This window comes from Rhinatrema bivittatum, chromosome 1, assembly GCF_901001135.1.
Source record: "Rhinatrema bivittatum chromosome 1, aRhiBiv1.1, whole genome shotgun sequence".
NCBI classification, from domain to species: Eukaryota; Metazoa; Chordata; class Amphibia; order Gymnophiona; family Rhinatrematidae; genus Rhinatrema; species Rhinatrema bivittatum.
In genome coordinates, this window is record NC_042615.1 from 294004444 (window position 1) to 294027288 (window position 22845).

Below are 22845 nucleotides of genomic sequence, written 5' to 3' on the forward strand. Positions count from 1 at the left end.
ACTAATTCGTGCAAACAGATAGTGGCTGAATATCGGACCCCATGATTTTCACATGGAATATCCCTTTGAAATAAACTTATTTCCTAGGCTGAAATGTGAGCATTTAATTTCTAGAGATGTGCATTCGTTTTTGCCAAATTGGACAATTTCAACAAAAATGTCTAATTTGGCATGGTTCGGAGGACCTGAATCCCGAATCAGATTTTCCCCGAAATTTGGGAAAAATTTGTTTTTCAGGTTAGCGCGGGGGAGAGGCACATTTATTAAAAAAAAAAAAAAACAAACCCAACCCTTCAAATTTACTTAATTACAAGACCCCCCACCATCCCGATCCCCCCCACGACTTTTGAAAGCCCTGGTGGTCCAGCGGGGGTCCCGGGAGTGATCTTCCACTCTAGGGCCATCGGGCCTGCCAGGATTCAAAATGGCACCAGTGGCCCTTTGCCCTTACCATGTGACAGGGGCTATCAGTGCCATTTGTCGGCCCCTGTCACATGGTAGGAGCAATGGACAGCCGGCGCCATCTTTGAAAATGGTGTGGGCCATCCATTGCTCATTCCATGTGTCAGGGGCCGACCAATGGCACCGGTAGCCCTGTCACATGGTAAGGGCAAAGCACCACCGGTGCCATTTTGATTAGTGGCAGCCGACGGCCAAGAGGGAGAGATCATTCCCAGGACCCCGCTGGACCACCAGGGCATTTAGTAAGTCTTGGGGGGGATTGGGATGGTGGGGGGGGGGGTTGTAATTAAGGAAATTTGAAGGGTTGGGGGTGGGTTTTTATTTTTTGGTCCGTTTTGCCGAAAAAAAATAAAAAAAACATAGGAAAACAAAGTTTTCCACGAAGCGCCCGACCCAAAAACTTAAAACAAAGCACATCTCTATTAATTTCATTGCCTCCATTCAAAAAAACATGATTAAAAGATTTAACTTAGGACCGTCCTGGTGACTCCATGGCTGTGCCATGCATTGCCAAGTAGAGGGACCTCAGATGAGACCTTGCTCAGATGTTCTGCTTCCTGGGTTGGCCAGTGCTTGGGATGTTGTGCAGGAAAGTTCCACAGCCCCTGGGGGGAGGGAGTCCTTACTCATTGCCCAATAGTGCCACCTAGAGGCTGGATTTAAAGCCCACGGCTTCAGGATCTTGGGGTAAAACAAATTGAAGGGAATATAAAATGGGGGGGGGAATCCCCAGGTAATAGAAAATGAGGGCTCATGGGACCGGATCCCAGCCTTAATTCCAACTTGGCTGGAAACCTACAGGAGCAGAAGGAAACCTCTGCTACTCCTGCCCCCCTCCCAATAAAGAGATTTCCTTTATCAGGAAAATAATTACAGAACATCTGGGTATAACTCTTTTACAACTTGTTTTGTTTTTTTTTAATTACTGCTTTTAATGTAACATCCACTGTAGTAACACTTTGCACCATGATTCTTATTTTCAGTATTGCATGGTTGTGACCACAGCGTATTTGCTATCTGCACTGTGCTTAGATTTGGATTCACAGTTATTGGACTATAAAGAGGACAATTTGCAGACCCATTTGATTGGGTGAACCAGCCTCTTCCAAGCAGCCAAAAGTACATGTGGAGCTCACAATCGGGCCGATACAGTAAAGTCCGCGGGAGAGCGGGCGCACAGGACACTCTCCTGTGCACGCGATACAGTATGCAAATTAGGTCCAGCAAAAGAAACAGGTAAAAAGAGGCACTAGGGACACTAGCGCGTCCCTAGTGCCTCTTTAGGGACAGGAGCGGCGGCTGTCAGCGGGTTTGACAGCCGACGCTCAATTTTGCCAGCGTCGGTTCTCAAGCCCGCTGACAGCCACGGGTTTGGAAACCGGACGCTGACAAAATTGAACGTCCAGTTTTCAACCCGTGAGCCGCGGGCCTACTTCAATTTTTTTTCTTTTGTTTTTTACCTTTCAGGACCTCCGATTTAATATCGCCATGATATTAAGTTGGAGGGTGCACAGAAAAGCAGTTTTTACTGCTTTTCTGTGTACTTCCCCGGCAGAAATTAGCACCTACCTTTGGGGAGGCACTAATTTCTTAAAGTAAAATGAGCAGCTTAGCTGCACATTTTACTTACTGAATCACACGGGAATACCTAATACGGCCATCAACATGCATTTGCATGTTGCGGGCGCTATTAGGTTCGGGGGGAGGGGGGGTTGGATGCGCGTTTTCGACCCCTTACTGAATAAGGGGTAACACTAGCACGTCGAAAACGCGCGTCCAGTCAAGGGTTAACACGCACTGTACTATATCGGCCCGAATGTGTGTGCTTTTAGCCGTAGTAGAACGGGGAGTGGCCTCGGGTGCATATTTATTTATTTAGATTTATATTCCGCTTTTTGCACTTTTTTCAGTGCTTCAAAATGGATTACATTCAGGTACTGTAGGTATTTCCCTATCCCCGGGGGGTTTACAATCTAAGGGTGGGGGAGTAAAGTACTCGTGCACAATGGAATTTTTCCGAGCCACAGTGCTGCAGGTACTTCCATTCCCATGTAAGCAAAACTCAAGAAAAAAATGATGCATGCCGTGTCCTTTGAAAAATTGCCTACCAGATCTCTGCTACACAATTACTCATGGACTTTGCTCCTAGGCTCTTGTGAATTGCCCCTTAAATTCCAGTTTGATGTTGCCTTTAGAGCTTTATCCTATTTTTGAATTACAGAACTAAACTGTCAGACCAGAAAAGAAAAAAAAACATTTGATCTTACACAGGCAACTGCGAGTAACAAGCAGCTAATTTTTTGCTGCTTCACAATAAATTATTTTGATACCTGCAAAATTTACCTTTTTTTTTTTTTGGCATTATTACTTTCGGCTAACCTGTGAGTGCAGGCAGCTTACCCACTTGGGTTCGTGCTATGTACGAGATATGATACCAAATGCTCAGGGAGGACTATTTCCAAAGAGACTTAACTGGGTAACTAAGAAGTTACCCAGCTACCTGCCCCTGTGTAGAAACTGTCCCCTGTGAAGCTGAGAAATATACTCGGCCAGCAAAAAGAAAAGATCCGTCTTGGGGGGAGGGACGCTACATGTGGTAACTTTTCTACCTGCATACCTTGTAGGCAATTTGAAAAGGGAAACTACTCACATGATTTCCTTCTGAAAATCAGATTTAAGGTTCAGGAGTAAAAAAGTGCTCATGTGCCTTGCACCAATATGGGTAACTGAAAATCCCCCCCTTTTAAGGCATCGCTATTTTACAGCAATTCAATGGCATAGCAAGTATGTGGCCAAGATACCTGTGTGCTGCTTCACTAACTTTGGTGCTGCCAGCTAACAGTGCTATGACCATTACCCTGACAAATCTGCAAGGATACTAAGGATTAAAGGTTCTTACAAATGGCCGGCACTATACATTACTGCAAGGTGGGCCGATATTATTTATTCAGTTCAAGTACGTGGATGCGCTCAGCGCCGGCTCTAGTCTCACCTTTAACCCCGGTGTTCCATCCTGGCCTGATGCACCACGGACGCCCGGCTCACCCTGCAATGCCAAAGAGAAGGATGGTGAAAAGAGCAAATCAAAGTGTGGGATGATACAGGGCAAGAGATGCAGATATTTTCAAGGGAAAACATGCAGAAGACACCAGGAGGCACAGAGGAAGTGGTCAAGGCATCTAGCCATAGCTGGGTTTAAAAAAGCTTTGGAAATGTCCTGCAGGAAATGGCCAAAAACTATTAGCCAGGAGTATTTGAGGAAACCCACCATTTAACTCTAGGAGTGAGCAAGAAGAAACTGGATCTACTCTTTATGATCTGCTGGGTACCTCCTAATAACCTGGCTTGGCCACTGTTAGAAACAGGATGCTGGTCCGATACAGCATGGCACATCCTACGCCCTTAACCCATATTCTAAAGCTCACTACTAAAACAGTACCTGGGTCTACCTGATTCCAGCCATCCTTGGAATGAAAATGTCCTTTCTTGCCATCTATTTTAACTGTTCCTTCTTCTGTGGACACTCTCTGCTACTCTCAGACCATGTGGTTAAAATGTTGTGGCACTTCACGGAATGTGGGTAATTGCTTAATTAGAAGCCCCTCTTATATGTCACAAGATAAATTCTCATTTCATTTCATCAGAAATAACCCACTCTGCCTGCATCTCCCTGATATGCTATAATGTTTAAATATTCAATTTACATGTGAAATTATTCCTAACATTAGTATCAGAAGAAACGATGTAGCAATTACAGTAGGCACATGGCAAAATAACAGCCGATAAGCAAATGACAGTGCTTCCATTATCTTCAGTTACAAAATGATTTCCAGTATAGAACACTCAAGAGATCTTCTCAATGCTTAAGCTGAAATAATTGTCGAAAAAGTAGATTTTAGCTTATACATGTGTGGGGTTATTTTTTTTTTGAGAAATTGAAATGTATGTTTTAAAAAGTGTCACATTGAGATGCTGATCCCAGATGGTCCATGCTTAAGCTCTCCCCATAGAGAACAAAGCTCAATCAGGCTGATACGGTAAACTTGCGCTGAAAACGGGTGCTCAGTGTTGAGAGTCCGTTTTCCTAATGCATGCCCAGCCACCTCTCCTGGGCACACGATACTGTATTTAAATGAGCGGTCGCACTAAAAAGGAGGTGCTGGGAAGAATAGTGCGCCCCAACCACCTTCTTAGCAGTGGAAGCCCAGGACAGGTGGCTGTCAGTGAGTTTGGAAAATGGATGCTCGGTATTTTCTGCTTTTCTGTTCAACTTTTTTGGGCTGCTCAGAAATTAACGCCTGCTTATGGGCAGGTGTTAATTTCTGAGCATAAAATGTGCAGATCGGGAGCACTTTATTTTTCTGTATCGGGGCGAATGACTGATAGCCTCATCAACACGCATTTGCATGTGATGAGCGCTATTAGTTTTTTTTGGGGGGGGGGGTGTTGGAAGCGCGTTTTGGACACGCTAAACCCCTTATTGCATAAGGGGTAGCGGACACGTGTACAATATGCACGTCCAACCGCGGGTTAAACAGTGCGCTCGGCTGAGCGCGCTTTACAGTACGTTTGTTCATGCAGTAAAACAGCAATGGAAGGTTTCCGCCTTTAAGCCTTGACGATGTCAGCAGTGACATCTAGTGGATATAAAGGGAGTGACTTGCAGTGAGTATGTGTCTTTGTTTTTCTGGGTTTTGTTCCTTTTGACTGTAGCAGTGACTTAAGTGCCTTTGTCTGCTGATGCAAAAAGCCAGCAGATGCCATTCATGCAAATGGAGGAAGTAAAAACAGAACTCTACTCTTCAGTTCATGGCCTGGCTTCTTTCTACCTGGGAGGATCACGGGGACAACAGATTCAGGAACAGCATGCCTAATGGCAATGCCATCATTTATCTCAATTGAAAGAATGGAGCAAGTGAATGTTCTTTCTATTCAGTAGTGATATTCTGCCAGGTCATGCTGGGTTGCCGATTTGGAACTTTTCTAAATGTACCTTTTTTTCCCCCCATTGGGAAAAAGTAGAAAGTGGAAGCTGCCATTGGACCAGACCCAGTGCCTTTTTATTTATTTGTTTGTTTTTAAAACCACCACTGTTTCTGCTGATGAACTGTATTGGATTTTTCCCAGGAATGAATTCCTTGGGATATCATACCATTTTGCTACTATCTGCCTGAGCATTTACTGTGGAAGCCTGTGGAAGTTGAACTTGTTGAAGATACCTTATTACTGTGTTGAATAAATACGGTAACACCGGAATCACCAATCCAAGGTGTGGGCGGACTCTTTTTCCAAGTGTTGGGGGGTCGCATGAGGCGGAAACTCCTAGTGGTCTGCCTCTGGGCTACAGAAGCCATTCACTTGATGGGGGTGGGGGTGAGGAGTGGGGAGCAGGATTTCTGTTCAGCCATAAAGGAGAAAAGCTTCCCTATCCGGTAAAGGAAATTTATCTTAGGACACCTGCAGCCCAGTCCATGATGCCATCTGTCTGACCACATTTCAAGATTCCCATTGACCAGTGAAAGGTTTGAACTCCCAGCCATTGGCCATATTTTGCGTATTATAAATCGAGGCTACACCTGTTTCTAAAAGTTGAAAGGTTGAAGCTATTATTTAAGATATATGAAAACAATGGTGAAATCTACTTCAGCATCACATGTGACATTTTCCACGGAAGCTCCGCTCAGCTTGGCAACGATGAAAAGCAGCCTGTGAAGTGACAGTCTTTTTAACGGTGTGAAATGTCAGCTCGAACCACAAATGATTTGCTGTACACATCTGCCTTTTTCATTTGATTTTGATTCTCTCGGCTTTGCTACTGTTTTCTGATAGTTTGAGATCAGCAATGAGCAGTGGTGAAAGTGGGCTCTGAAATGGTACAGGATCTCGATCGCAATACACAGTCAGAGGAAAGGAAGGATGGAACTTATTCCTACTCACGTTCTTCAGGGCCACTAAGTGCACATTCAAATAAAATGCACCACTTTGTTTATCTCTTGGGCATGGCAGAACGATGATAAGACAAATTATTTTATACTGACATATGGTCAGACTTGGTTAATCCCCAATTAGTTTATTCAGACAAATTAATATGCAACATTCATTGCAAGTGTCCATTCTACCTACTATTTTTTAAATTAAAACCAAACTACATTGGTATATCAGCTGACCAGGCCTGACTGCAGGATTTCGACATGCTGAGTCAGTGGTGTGATTTTTGTGATTTTCTGTAATCCTATTGGGGTAGTCCTGACATTTAAGAAATAAATCAAGTACAACTCTTTCATTTCGACATGGCTACAAGAGTTGCTGCTTAGTTTACCTCCCAGCTTGCCCCTGGTGCAGACGGTTTGTTGTCAAAGCACTGTCAGTATCGGGCTGTCAATGTGTATTCTTCAGAATGGCCAACTTCTGATATGAGCCTAAGTTGCCATACACAACTGCTGAACTTGAGATTTTGTTTTGGAATGACTTGTTGACTTACTTGTGGAGAACCACGCTGTTATAAACTGTTGGTTACGCACCTAGTGCTCTTTGAAGAATTTTACTTGCAGGACTTAAATACAACTACATTTTTTTGCACTGGTACATGATGATACTAAAAGTGTTCTAGCTGTATATGGTGGCTAGGTGGCACAGTATATGATACCAGATATTCTGTGCATAGAGTGATTGACTTTTGGTAGGTCTGGGCTTTTGGCTTTGTTGTAGGTTGTAGTTTATAGTATACTATCTTGCCTATGGACTTTGTGGTTTATATAGCCAGAGGACCCATTAGATTAGGGATCTCAAATGATATAAACCGGTTTGGTTTTCAAGATTTACAATATTTATTTATTTAAACTTTTTTTTTTTTTTTACTTGCCTTATCATTGAAAGCGATGCACAGAGAGAGTTACTCCCAAAATGGTCACAGCAAATAATAGTACAATAACCATATCTAATAAACATAATTCTATACAAAAATAGCAGCAAAATAATGGATGTCACAATTGGAAAATAAGCTAAAATGCTAAACACCATAAAATAGCTCAGGAGATAGAGCTATACAGTATAGGATAACAGAGAGTGCAGTTTTCAAAAAAGCTCATGGAGGACTCAAGTCTGTAGATAGAAAGTACCCACAGACTTCAGCCTGAATTTCCAAAGCGTGCTTATGTACATAGCTCCGCTTTGAAAATTCATGGGCTACCCCTGTATGCATGTACATATCACACGGTGAACTTCTGCGTGCACATTTACATGCATAGTTCTGAAAATCAAAAGTATGCATACAAATGTTATCCTTGCATGGACTCCATTCCCCTCCCCCCAGAACACCTTTCTCTAGTGCAAATAAAAGTATACATAAAATGGGATTTTGAATATAATTCTACATGCATAACCTCCTAATTGATTTTCAAAGCCCCACTAACCTGCATAAAAACAGGGTTTCATGCACATAAGCCACTTTGAAAATCAAGACCGTGAAACACAATCAAAAACACAGTCAACTATGAGCTGTAGAAATACTGAAATAACCAGACTGTTTCCGAAAAGAAAAGAGACTGCTTCACAGACCAAAATTCATGAGGTATCCTATTCCAAGCAAAAGGCACAATGCAAGAAAAAGCCCTACTGCCAATGGAAACCTGTCTAACCTCCCTAAGAGAGGGAACCACAAGCAAAAAAATTCCTCCTGTGATTGCAGGGGATGAGCAGGGATATACAGATGCAGCTGCTCCTGCAGATAAACAGAATCGGTGCCATTTATAACCTTAAAGACCAGACAGAAGATCTTTAATTGGGCCTAACTCTGGATAGGGAACCTGTGCAAGTCTCTTAGAAAAGGTCCTAAATGCTCACGAAGGCTGCAGCCTACCAATACTACACTACACTAGATCTTAGCCAAAAGACAGGCAGAAGTAATCTGGATTATTTGCAAATTAGCCAGGGTCATTGCTAGGTACATAAAACATCCAGTGCACAGGCCCCCAGAGTTCCTTCCTCCTCGTCACCCCATACCCATGATTTTAATAATTAACTATGATTTTAAGCCTTCTGGGGACAGGGAAATGCCAACAGTACCTGAATGTAATCCGCTTTGAGGTGCTTGAACAGCAGAATATAAATCAAATAATAAATAAATACTGTATCATTACAGTTATTTAATAACATCATTCAGTCAATTCTTCTATATAGATATGGGCGTGAAGTCTGGAATCTATATAGGAAGAGACAGAATTTTAACAAACATCCTGCAACTCCAGTGCTGTAACACACTCTGCATCCACAGAAATTCTCTAAGCGATGGGCATAGGAATTTCCCCTTACAACTCACCATGCAAAAATAAAATTCAATTCTAATGTCCCTTCAGTAACAGCAATATAAACACCTTTCACTGTCAGACACTTTTGGAAGAAACCCAAAATCCTGCGAAAAAAATCACAGAACCTATGTAGCAAACCTGCTTTACCATAACAGCACTAACTCCCAGGACTCAAAGAGCAGCAACCCTGCCTAAGAAAGGGCAGCAATAGAAATATTAGGACAGGCCCTAGAACACCAATACCAATACCAAGGCCCTAGAATACCAATACCAACACCAATACCAATAGAACACCCTGCCTCTCAACCTTCAAGAAAAGACTAAAGACCTGGCTGTTCACACAAGCATTCTCAGACTCCATCTGATTCAACACCCCAACCTCAACCCCCATTGTCATTTACACTATTGTTAGCTATCTCTACTAGCGTTAGCCATTATTAATTAATAACTGTCCTTTCTCTTCCTTCTTCACCAAGTTCTAGCTACCCTGTTACATGTAACTGCCTTTTCCGCACCAATGTTCTAGTTTATGTTTATTATACACTCTCGTTTTATGTGAACCAGCATGATGTGACTGCTGTCTTGAATGCCGGTATATAAAAATCCGAAATAAATAAATAAATAAATAAATAAATAATACACCAGAGAGACTGTTTTAGATCCTTCCTCTACCTTTTGTTGTCTGGGCATTTTATTTACCCTACATGCTAGCAGAATCTCTCACCTCGATCGTTCTTGCAGACACAGACCAACCCTTACATAATACACAATGGGAGACAACAAATTAAAAGCAGAAACATATAGATAAAACTGAAATTGATACCCCAAGAAGCCTGACTCTGCATGCACCATAACACACCAAAGATTGAGAAACAAAAGCATTTCCTCCTAAACTGAGCAAAATACAAAGATATAAGAAATGCACATTCCCAAAGCTGACACATTCCATTTTATAAAAACAGAAAATAAAATATTTTTTTTCTACCTTTTGTTGTCTGGGCATTTTATTTTTTAGATTGGGTTGGTTCTGTTCTCTTTATGTTCTTTTCTAAGTTCATCTTTCCATTTCTTCTTTCTCCTGTCTTCTTCCCTCCCTGCATCTGACATTAATGGTTCCCTTTCATCTTTTTTTCTCCCCCATTTAATCCTTTATCCCTCAGTCTTCTTCTTTTTACCCCTCACTTACCTTCCAGCTTTCCATCTACCCCACTCACCCCTCCCATTCCCCCTTTGTCTCTCACTCTTTTCTCAGCCTCCTATTTCCCCTATACCCTTTACCTACTCCTCCATTTCTGCCTACCGTACTCATCCCCTTCCCAACTCTCATTCCTTCATCAGCTGCCATTCCTTCCCTCTCTGGCCTACAGATTGTTCTTCTGTCCCTTACCTTCTACCCAGCCTTCTATTACTCCTTTTTCACCACCTTCTCAGACCCATTCCCACCCGCTCTCACAAATTTATCCCATTCCTCTCCCTCACTGTACGGCTATGGCTGCTGTGCAACCGCCTCACCACCAGGGGTCCCTCTAGAGCTGGCTCTCCTGACAGGCCCAGTCCATCTCCCTTGTTCACTCTATGTTCTGGTCTTCCCTTTATAACCCTGCCTGACAGTTCCCTCGGGGCTTCGGCATCAAGCTCACCTGGGCTCCCTACTCTAGCCTTCCTTGCTTGCCTTGCGCTGTGTGTGCCTTCGGGCCTTCGACTCTGCTTTGCCTTGCCTTGCGCTGTGTGTGCCTTCGGGCCTTCGACTCTGCTTTGCCTTGCGCTGTGTGTGCCTTTGCGCCTTCTACCCTGCTTTGCCTTGCCTTGCCTTGCGCTGTGTGTGCCTTCGGGCCTTCTACCCTGCTTTGCCTTGCCTTGCGCTGTGTGTGGCCTTCGGGCCTTCTACCCTGCTTTGCCTTGCCTTGTGCTGTGTGTGGCCTTCGGGCCTTCTACCCTGCTTTGCCTTGCCTTGCGCTGTGTGTGGCCTTCGGGCCTTCTACCCTGCTTTACCTTACCTTGCGCTGTGTATGGTCTTCGGGCCTTCTGCCCTGCTTTGCCTTGCCTTGCGCTGTGTATGGTCTTCGGGCCTTCTACCCTGCTTTACCTTACCTTGCGCTGTGTGTGGCCTTCGGGCCTTCTACCCTGCTTTACCTTACCTTGCGCTGTGTATGGTCTTCGGGCCTTCTGCCCTGCCCTGCCTGGCCTTGCTTACTGCGTGTGTGGTCCTCGGGCCCTCTGCCCTGCCATGTGAGTGAGGCCTTCAGGCCCTCTGCTCTGCCGTGTGTGTGTGTGAGGCCTTCGGGCTCTCAGCCCTGGGTCCGTGTGTGGCCTACGGGCCCTCTGCTCTGCCGTGTGTGGCCTTCGGGCCCTCTGCCGTGTGTCCGTGTGTGGCTTACGGGCCCTCTGCCCTGCCGTGTGTGCGTGTGTGGCCTTCGGGCTCTCTGCTCTGCCGTACGTGTGTGTGTGGCCTTCGGGCTCTTTGCCTTACTACTAGGTACCCTGACCCTGCGACAAGTGGGATGAGCTCTTACAGGGAATCCTCACAAATAGGCTTAAAAGAGTCCAAACTAATCTTTAAAGGTAGGAAGATGAGTCAACTGGTGGCTGATCCCTAAAAAGGGAACTTTCAAATGGGAAAGCCTTAAATTAGGAGGAAAAATTACACAGCAGGAAGCAGCAAGCTCCTGACTGCTTGAAAGTCAAACTAAAAATCCACGAGGATAGCAGGTGCTTTGGGATGATAAGCAACTAGCACATATCATTTGAATATTCCCATACGGGGGAACAAAACCAAACCTCTCTCAATGATCTCCTCATTGAACCTCCCCAGCTTAATGGTACATTTCTTAAGTAAGGGAAAACGAAAGGTCCCTTACACTCATATACTAAGAGATGAGGACAACTCCATAATATCAATATATGAAATGACAGGCACAGAATTTATTTGCTATTGTTACCTTGTTGATGTGGGACAGAGTATTGTACTGCCGCAGTCACTGGTCAAAATAGAGTTATTTTAAATCTTCCAGCAATAATTAAATTAAATATGTAAACTAGGGATTCAGATGGTCTTCTTATAAGTGCCTTCTGATTGACTATTTTTTTTTCTATTTGAGTAAATTTTGTTAGTGCTGACCTTGGTCAGGAGCAACAGTGTAATTAATATTCAGGAGGAGGAAACGTAAGAAGACTGAAGATTTAATCCAGCCTAATTTTACCATAAACCACAAACTAAGAAGGTGAAAAAAAAAATGTGGCTTCTCAGACATGTACTAGCATTTTCATTTCAAGTCAGGATTGAATTACATCCTTTCAACTTGCTTTTCAGCTCCCTCAGAGGAGCTTCAAATTGTTTACGTAAGGATTCAAAATTTCCCTTGGCCCTCTCATCAGGTGAAATTAACTGAAATAACCCTTCAGTAAGACTCTGCTGGCCAACAAACCTGTCTGGGAATCTCAAACTTCTCTCAAAAACCTTTCCCTCCTCTTCTTTTAAAAAAAATGACACAAATGTAATCATTTATATTTTTCAAAAGTAAGTAACTGTTTAAATTGTATCTGTTGAGTTCTATTCTGTAATGCATGAAAACTTTAATAAACAAATTATACAGAAGTAAGAAAATGTTCCTTCGAATGAATGTATGCTGCACAGAGATGGTTAATATAAACCCGATTTTAGTAATGATGCTTTTGCTATCCTACCAGCTATAATTTTGCCATTAGCTCTGATCTGCATCAGGCTGAAAGGAGCTAAAAAGAGTTCTCACCCTTTAGATACCGTTAACCTGTGGCATACTGCCAAATGTGACGTCAACAGCAATGTTTTACCGCTTGCCAAAGCAATCTGTTGATCATGCTCGCACAACGCTGGCTGCTCTAGGGCAGGGGTGCTGCACTGACAACACATTTCAGCTGGTTAAACTTTTCCGAGAAGCTGGACAACCTATGACAGCAATCTCAAACATTAACTGATACAGAAGAAGCACTACGGGGACAGAAAAATATTGCAACACTGGACAGCCAAAATCGTTGGCCATGCAGCAGATATTTGTTTGTATCTGGGACACGAGACGGCGCTGTAAATAAGCATGCCTCAGCAAACCTAAAACATAGCTCTGAAGGCATTTAAATTTATTTAATTTAAAACTCTGAAATTTAGGATTTCCTTTTTATTAGTGTTCTGTACGTATAAATCATTTTATCGCACTGTTTGAAACTTTATAAAAATGGACTAGACGGTGAGAAGAAAGGAGCTGGTGATTTATACGAAACAGCCACATTCTGGTCCTGTCCTCACAGAAGCAGTTTTCTTGCTGGTTTAACCCACAATGGCATCAGAGCCAAATCAGGAGAGGAACACTGAGCCAGTCCTGGCTTTTTGCTATTATCTCCCTTCCCCTAGGGGATCTGCAGTGACTAAAGAGGAGAAAGCCTGGTACGCTTGAAGAAGAGGAAGTATAAAACAAGAGGACCAGCGTTAGCAGGCAGCTAAGAGGTAATCACCTCTCAATGCTGCACTAATCAATGGTAGCTGCTGCTGCTGTTATTGTTCCTGGAAAATGGGAAAATTTCTTACAAGACGCAGTCTCTGGGAGAGGAAAATGAATGTAGAAGGAAGGAAGGATTCCAGACATACATTTTATTATTTAGACATTTTATATACCGTCGTTCCATGTACAGATCACAATGGTTTTATGATGAATTAAAATATCGTACAATATTTCATAATTCATTATGTATCAAGGGCCTCTGAAAATGATAGGAAAATCCCACAAAATTTTATGTGGTTTTCTTATTGTTTTTGGGGGGGAAGAAAGGGCACACAGAACCCCCCCCCCCCCAAACCCCCCCAACCATTCAGATCTAATTATTTACAATCCCCCACCCTCCCAACCCCCAAAAAACTTGCCTAAAGTCCCTAGTGGTCCAGCGGGGGTCCCGGGAACAATGTCCCCCTCTCGGGCCGTCGGCTGCCACTAATCAAAATGGCGCCGATGGCCCTTTGCCCTTACCATGTGACACAGGCTCTCAGTGCCATTGGCCGGCCCCTGTCACATGGTAGGAGCAATGGATGGCCCGCGCCATTTTTAAAGATGGTTCTAGAGGTGGTATTCATAGGCAGGCATTAGTATCTATCAAGTGAAATTTCTTGTACATATTAATAATTGATCTTGTACATCTCATATCCTTGTCATCACCAACAGACAGTAAGTTACACCAGCAGTCACATACTCAGCCACAAGGTAACACATGCATTCTTATTTCTATGTTCCTTTTCGCTGGAGTTATTGCTCCGGGTGTTACTGATTGGGTGGGTGGGGCAGGATATGATATTTTCAAGCAAACATCAGTCTCTATCTCTGAATTGGTTTTATTTTCTGGGATATTTAATCTGCCTTTCCAAATGATGCTCAAGGTAAAATATGTTCTTTCTCCAACAAGTTTACAACTTAAGTTGGTACCTGAAGCAATAAGAGATAAAGTGACTTGCTCAAAATGACAACGATCATTAATAGGGGAAGCAGGACTTGAGCCCTGGTTTCCCTAGTTCTTAGCTCATTGCTCTTATTAGGCCATTCCTTCTCCATAGACATCAAATTCTTCAGGCTCACACCATGGACTTGAGGTCAGCCACCTACATTGATGGAACTGTAAAGTGTCCATCAGGGATCTGCATCCTTTAAAGTCCCTCAAAATTTAGTCATCCTAGTTTTCTCCTGGCAACCAGGATACATTGCATAGGTAACACAGCTAAGTTTCATCTTTGAGTGTAGGACAACAAAAGGCCAGACACTGAGAATTTTGGTGTGGCATTGAAGCATATCGAGCAATGTATAGACCCTTTAGCAGACCATTTGACAGACAGAAGTAAGAAACTTGCAGATTTCTCAATAACTATTCTGGTCATTCACTGGAATTAGGCTTTGCACAGAAGGATGAATTTAGTTACTCCTTGTAAGCAGATAACCTCTCGGGGAAGATCTCTCTCCTAGTTATCAGATCTAAAGGAGCATAAGAAATTGGTATGCCATCTTGAACAGCACTGAAGGAAAGTCCACTGCCCTATGTTAAAAGCTGAATGGAGAGCAGCTACCAATAATATATCTCACTCACTATTAAATTTATGTATGCTTTTATTGTTAACTACCTGGATAAATTGTTTTACAGGCAGTATATCAAATTCAATAAATAATGATAAAAAAGCAAAAAATGCATATTTCACAAATTCCATCAATAGAGTTGATAATAGACCTAGTGAGCTTTATAAGTTTGTTTCAAAATTACTGGTTAAGACTACTAAGAAACTGACTCTCAGTTGTGGGGTCCTGGAGGCAGAAACTTTAGCTTAATATTATGTCTCAAAAGTAGAAAAATCGTTACTGGTACAACTGACCTGGGGATAATTTCTAATGAAGATCACATACAACAGGAGTAGGTGGGAGAAACTTTGCAAAAGAATTCTGATGAGGACTTGGTCAGTGTTGGTGAAAGTTGCCCGTTTGCTTGGTCAGCTTTTGTTGGTATTATGGCTTCACTGGATGGTGGTTTACAGAGAGCACAAGTCTAGATTAAAGAAGTGTTCCTCCCTAAACTTAAAGAACATCGTAGGCAAAGTCTGTGCTACCTATTCTAGACTAGATCCCTATTCTTCCTAAGTGGTGAAGCTTTGTTCGAATTTTGCATCACAGTGGCTACAAGTTTTGGTATATGTCACACTCATGGTTGTTTATCAGCAAGTTGAAGTTTCAACTGTTACACCTATTCTTTAAAAAATCATATTTGGACTTATGCCTGTGCAGCAACTACCACAAATATTTATTTATTTATTTGTTTTTCATATACCGACATTCAATCATAGCCATCATATCGGTTCACATACAACAATAATGATAAACAGTTACAATGTGAAGAATAGAAATAATGGTGTTATATAGAATAATAGAGAGAACTAAAGTATAGAGGAAAACTGAGAATAAGTGTAGAGTAAAATAAAAATAGAGTAAAAAATGAATATATAATTATATTAACTATGTTGGAAAAGCTTTTAGGAATAGTTAAGCTTTTAAATTCTTCTTGAAAGTTTAAGTAGAAGTTTCCAGTCTTAATTCCAGCAATAGAAAATGCACGTTGTTTTGTTGAGGTAAGACGGGATCTCTTCGTAGGTGGTATTTCGAGAAGACCAGTGTTGGAGGATGGTAAGGATCGCCTTGAGATTTGGAAAGATATAGTTGTATCCATCCAGTTTGTCTTATTATTATATAATATTTTGTGAATGAGAGACATATTCTTATACTGTATTCTATAAAGAATAGGTAACCAGTGTAGATCTTTTAGCACTCGAGAGATGTGATCCGATTTTTTGTGATTAATAAGTAGTCGTGCAGCTGCATTTTGTAATATAAATATAATAACTATTCCTTTTCTTGCAAAAACTATTCAAAAAACAGTTACTCTCTAGTTAACTAATTTTTTGGAAGTTACTGAGAGTTATGATTAGTCAGGTGGGTTTTCATTCAGGGTGTAGGACAGCATCAACTCTGTATGATGATCTTTTATATATAATGGATCAGAACGAGTCAGTTCTATTAATTCTGCTAGATCTGTCAAGTGCTTTCGACTTGGTTGAACACAATATCTTGTTTGATTAGTGGCAGTGGCGTAGCCACGGGTGGGCCTGGGTGGGCAGCTGCCCACCCAACTTTGACCCAGGCCCACCCAACTGACACCGGAACTGCAAGGCTGTCGCGGGATCCCATCCCTGCGACAGCGAACAAGAGAACCCACGCCTTGCGCGCCATCACTGCACACATAGGGAAGAGCTGCTGCGGCCGTATGGCCAACCGATCTTCCTGTTTGGGGGGGAGCGGAAGCGCCACACATAGCTTCCGCTTCCTCCCCCCAAAGCAGGAAGGTCAGCTGGCCTCTCCTGCTGCAACCAGCCTCCTGCTATCTTTGGGCCATACGGCCCGCCGAACTTCCTGTTTGGGGGGGGGGGCACAGAAGCGCAGCGCACAACTTCCGCTTCCTCTGCCTCCCCCCCAAGTAGGAACATTGGCGGGCCGTACGGCCCGACCCCGAAGATAGCAGGAGGCCGGTGGCAGCAGGAGAGGCCAGCTGATCTTCCTGCTTTGGGGGGAGGAAGCGGAAGCTGTGCATGTGCTTGAATGAGTATGTGTGGATGAGAATGGGAGTCTGGGTGTGTGTGTGAGTGAGTGAGAATGGGAGCCTGGGTTTGTGTGTGAGTGAGAATGGGAGCTTGAATATGTGTATATATGGGTGAGAATGGGAGCATGGGTTTATGTGTGTGAGTGAGAATGGGTGCCTGGATGTGCCTCTGAGTGTGCATAAGAATATAAGCTTGGGGAGGGGTGAGAAAGTGAGAGCTTGTATGTGTGTCTGCAGAGAATGTGAGCTTGTGTGTGCGTGGGTGGGGGAGAGCATATGAGAGTGAGAGTGTGAGTGTGTGAGGGGGAGTCTGTGAGAGAAAGCGTGTATGTGTGTGTGTATGGAAGAGAAGAAGACAATAATAGAAGAAAGACACTGAAAAGGAATTAGGAAATGAGCAACAAGGGAAAAAATGGGAAAAAGAGACCAGGACCAACTGATTAGAAAAATACAAAGAACAGACAACAAAGGTAAAAAAAAAAAATTATTTTGAGATGTTAGCAATTTAAATATAAGCAACATAACCGCTCTCTCAAAATTTATGGACAGGTAGTAGCCATGTATAAAATCGTAATAATAAGAAGGCTAATGTACCACAAATCACCGTGAATTATGTTTGTATCATTAAGTATACCTCATACTTAGGCGCAGATGTGAATGCTATTCTGCATAACGTTTTATACCAGTAGTATAATCATGGGTCAGAAAAGAATTTTATATGCTCTGGGGTAGATTTTCAAACACGGCGCGTTCGTGTACTTTTGCTGGCGCATCAGGCGCAAGCAAAAGTACGCGGGATTTTAGTAGATACGCACGTAGTTGCGCGTATCCGCTAAAATCCTGGATCGGCGCGCGCAAGGCTATCGATTACGTATAGCCGGCGCGCGCCGAGCCGAGCCGCGCAGCCTACCCCCGTTCCCTCCAAGGCCGCTCCGAAATCGGAGTGGCCTTGGAGGGAATCGGAGCGGCCTTGGAGGGAATCCTCTAACGCCCTCCCCTCACCTTCCCCTACCTAACCCACCCGCCCGGCCCTGTCTAAACCCCCCCCTTACCTTTGTCGGGGGATTTACGCCTCCCGGAGGGAGACGTAAATCCCCGCGCGCCAGTGGGCCGGTTGCGCGCCAGGACGCGACCTGGGGGCGGGTACGGAGGGCGCGGCCATGCCCCCGGACCGCCCCGGGCCGTAGCCACGCCCCCGGGCCCGCCCCCGGAACGCTCCCGACACGCCCCGAAAACGCCGCGCGGTTCGGGCCCGCCCCCGACACGCCCCCCTCAGAAAACCCCGGGACTACGCGAGTTCCGGGGCTCTGCGCGCGCCGGTAGGCCTATGTAAAATAGGCTCACCGGCGCGCAGGGCCCTGCTCGCCTAAATCCGCCCGGATTTGGGCGGATTTAGGCGAGCAGGGCTCTTAAAATCCGCCCCTTAGTGAGTCCAAAGTGAAAAGAATTAAAAGTTGATGTAGCATGACATTTCCCATTGTATTCATTGTTGCAGAATTTCTTAACTCATCATAGTATTGACAACATTCAATTTCTTAAGATAATGTAGCTACTTAGCTTTTTTTGCATGTGAAGAAACGCCTGAGAGTTAAATATGTTACAAGGTTCGAGGTGTACTAGCCCGACACGGACCGTGTTTCGGTGTCTGCCTTCATCAAGGAGCTGAATGTATGTGAGATGATTTTTGTGGCATTTTCACCAACATGGAAGTAATGTGTTTCCTCACATTCCTACATTATCTTAAGAAATTGAATGTTGTCATTACTATGATGCGTTAAGAAATTCTGCAACAATGAATACAATGAGAAATGTCATGCTACATCAACTTTGAATTCTTTTCACTTTGGACTCACTAAGCATATAAAATTCATTTCTGACCCATGATTATACTACTGGTATAAAACGTTATGCTGAATAGCATTCACATCTACGCCTATGTATGAGGTCTACTTAATGATACAAAAAAACGTAATTCACTGCGATTTGTTTTGTTGATAATCTGTTGTACTTTAGCCTTATTATTACGAGCAATTTAAATATGTCATCTTTGGGAATATGTATTTCTTATATTTTTGTGTTTTGCTCTTTCTTAAGTATTCCACTTTTCAGAAATTTTAGTTTCTCAGGCTTTCTATTTTGGTTTTATCTGCATATTTCTGTTTCTAATTTATAGTCTCTTATTTCTATATTAGGTAAGGGTCGGTCTCAGTTTTGCCTGTGTATGACAGAAATACAGTATTTCTGCTAGTGTGTAGTTTCTCTGTAGTAGTAGTCCAGCTTGTTCTGTTATTCCCGTAGGTGATGTATTAATGTTCTAGGGCCTGGTGTAGTATTTGCATTGCTGCTTTTTCATAAGGTTGCTGTTATTTGAATCCTGAGAGTCAGTGCTGTGACTGTATGGCAAGGTTCTAGATGCCACTTTCTTTGCAAGAGTTTGTGCTACTTCACAAAATAGCAGTGGAGGGTTATTTTTTTGCTGAGGTGACACCAGAATTTTTTTTTTCATGTTAGTTGTAATGTGAATTGCCCTAGCTCTGTGCTGCACCTGTTCTGATGATTAATTATATTTTATTGTATTTATGAAGATTTCTGGTTTTCTGCAAAGATGGTTCATGAAAGAATACATTAATTTTTGTTTTATTACATGATTGGATCTGATTGTTTTCTATACTTGTGCATTTATAAACTGCAATAAATATAAAATAAATTCTGATTAATAAGGAATTTTTAAAACTGGTAAGTGGTAGAAATAATTGAAGTAAATTATTTTAAAGTTTCATACATGATGCATAATGGCTGTTGCAAATTACTTAGAAAGCCATTCTAGGGTGCAGTATATGGCATTATTTATCAGTAAAAAAACAACTAGTAGACCTGCATGCCTACAGCCCACCCATGTTAACATTGTGCCCACCCATTCACTATGATATTTAACAATTCACTGTGATATTTAACAATTCAGCTTCTAACTCCAGGTATTCATGTTGTAGTATCCCTCAAGGTTCCTCCCTTTCTCCCCTTCTGTTTAATATTTATGTTTTCTTTAAGATACCTGATTTTGTTATTTGGCTTCATCAGGTTCTTGTTTGGTTTTGGGACAATTAAATGAATATTTGGCTGCTTTAAATAATTTGGATTTAAGGATAGTTGGTTGATTTAAGGTCAGTATGTTGGTCATTAAAGAATGGTCAGATAAATCCAGAATCAGTGAGTTATGCATCTCTTCCAGCAGATGGAGACCGAGCAAACTTGATGTCACAGTATATAATACTCCTGCAGTGACAGCAGCCTGCCAGTATTCTCTTCAAAAGCAACTGTGGACAGACAAGCAAAAACTTGATTAAAAACAGATAACCATTTTAATACTTAGCCAACATGAATCACCGAGCTCAGACAAGAAATGTATTAACAGTAGTCTAGGGGCTGGATTAACACTTACCAGTAATTCCTGTAACACATAGCCCAATAGGAAGACCATAACACTATCCTTCGGCAGCCAAGGGTGAGAAGTTGGAGTCATCTGACCATCCTAAAGAAAAGGAAATTATTAGGCAAGTAGTAAGTTCTCATTTCTTAGCGTCTGGTTAGATGAATCAAGAACCAATGGGATGTACCCAAACTACTCCCAAATACGGCGGGAGGCTGCCCATGGGCCTGTCAAAATCACAAGTGCAAAGGCTGTGTCCTCCTAGGCCTTCACATTCAGACAATAATACTTGGAAAAAGTGTGCAAGAAGGACCACGTTGCAGCTCTTCAAATGTTGACTGGAGATAACAATCTAACTTCCGCCCATGACACTGCCTGAATCCTAGTGGAATGAGCCCTAACCTGACTAGGCAACAGCTTTCCAGCATCAATGTATGCAGCCTTGACTACCTCCTTAATCCAGCAAGCTATTGTAGCCCGTGAAGCTGGCTCTGCCTGTCTAGTACCGCCATGAAGGACAGACAGGTGATCCGTCTTCCATAAAGGCTTAGTAACCTCCAGATCCCTGACGATATGTTTCTTGACATCCAAGGGTCACAACAGACAATACTCCTCTACATCTCTCTCTCTGTCCAGAGATGACAGAGAGATGGACTGATTTAAATGAATCTCAGAGATCATTTCTGGTAAAAAAAAAGAAGGAATAGTATGCAGCTGTACCACCCCCGGAGTCACCCGGACAAATGGCTCCTGGCAAGACAAGGCCTGCAGCTCGGAAACTCTATGCACAGAAAAAATTGTCACAAGAAACACGATTTTCAAGGTCAGTAACTGCAAGGAAAGGTTATACATTGGTCTAAATGTATGGCCTGCTAAGAAATCCAACACCAAATTAAGACTCTATAATGATCCTGGAAACCGCAAAACAGGACGATGTTTCACTCCTTTCAGGAAACGGGCCACATCAGGATGAGCCGACAAAAATTCACTATTTACCTGACCCCTGAAACAGGTAAGAGCTGCTACTTGTACCTTCAAGGAATTGAGGGCCAAGCCTTTTTTTAAGCCATCCTGCAAAAATTTCAAAATGAGTGGGATCTTGACTGATCAAGGAAGAGTACCTCAATCTTCACACCCGGCCTCAAACACTCACCAAACCTGCACATAGGCCAAGGAAGTGGAGAACTTTTTAGCTCTTAGCAAGGTGGAAATCACTGCTGCAGAGTACCCACACTTCAGCAAGCGAACCCTTTCAAGGGCCATACATAAGACAAAATTGAGTTGGATCTTCATGAAGCACAGGTCTCTACCGCAACATATTCCTGTGCACCAGAAGTTGAAGTGGCGAGTCCACCAGGAGCTGCCGCAGATTTGCATACCATGGTCCTCCTGGGCCAATCTGGAGCAACCAAGAGTACTATCTCTCTGTGGCACTCAACCCTTCGAATCAATCTGCCCAACATGGGACATGGAGGAAAGGCATAAAAGCAAATTGTCTTCCACCTACTCCTGTACCAGGGTATCGATCCCCAATGACTTTGAATTTCTCCTGTGACTGAAGAATCATGGAACTTTTGCATTGCAAGAAGTTGCCAGCAGGTCTAGAAATGAGAGACCCTAGCAATCCAGAATCAGCTGAAATGCCTTGGCTGACAACACCCATTCTCCTGGGTCCAGACTCTCCCTGCTGAGAAAGTCTGCTTTTACATTGTCTTTTCCTGCTATGTGTGAGGCTGAGATCATATGGAGATGCAGTTCGGCCCATTCCATAAGTTGATCTATTTCCTGTTACACTTGCTGGCTCTTGGTTCCTGTTATGATTTCGAGGTGTTTGAGTGGATTCTTGGTACTGCGGAGATGGCCACTCCCACGGGGAGGAGCCCCATGAGGAACCGCAGTACTAGGTTAGACACTATATACGCAGACACAGAGAATTTGTGTTTATTATACAGTTTGGTGGTACTGTCCAGGGGTGGCAGCAGTGAGGTAACCCAGTAGAGTAGTCCAGGGGTCCTTGGCAGAGGAGAGCCGTCCCACGCTCCAATGATGGTAGGCTGTGCTGGGTAGAAGAGAGAGTCCCGGATGTAGACTTGCAGCGCTGAAGCTGGAGGTGAGACAAGCTGACAAGGTTAGTTTACTCACTGAATAGATAGCTGTATTTGTTGAAGATCATGGCAGGCAGAAGTAGTTGGTTTGCAGGCACCAAGGCAGGGAGAGCAGGCCCTCGAGGAGCAAGTATCCGGTATCCCAGATAGGCACCTGAAAGAAAGCATAGGGCCCCCGAGGAGCGGGTACCCAGGTTAGAGGTGAATGGCCCCGGAGGGCAGAGAGAACTTCCAGTGGCAGCAAGGAAGCGGCAGAGCAGCTTAGACTGGAGGCAATCCAATCTTTGCTAACTCAGTTTGTTAGCAAACGAAGGGCAGGCTAAATACCCAGATGGCGTGATGTCACTCGGAGGGGCCGCTCCTGAGGTTCCCGCCATGACGTGGATAAAGACGTGGG

The 22845-nt window shown here is 43.4% G+C and overlaps 1 protein-coding gene across 2 annotated transcripts in view; it reads right to left on the reverse strand.

The window, feature by feature from the left end:
* COL25A1 (collagen type XXV alpha 1 chain) overlaps positions 1-22845 on the reverse strand; it is a 971115-nt gene that overhangs the window by 215782 nt on the left and 732488 nt on the right. For both annotated transcript variants that reach the window (XM_029596536.1, XM_029596528.1), the window contains exon 13: positions 3455-3508. In XM_029596536.1, the coding sequence (XP_029452396.1) occupies positions 3455-3508 (54 nt within the window). The remainder of the gene's footprint in view (positions 1-3454; positions 3509-22845) is intronic.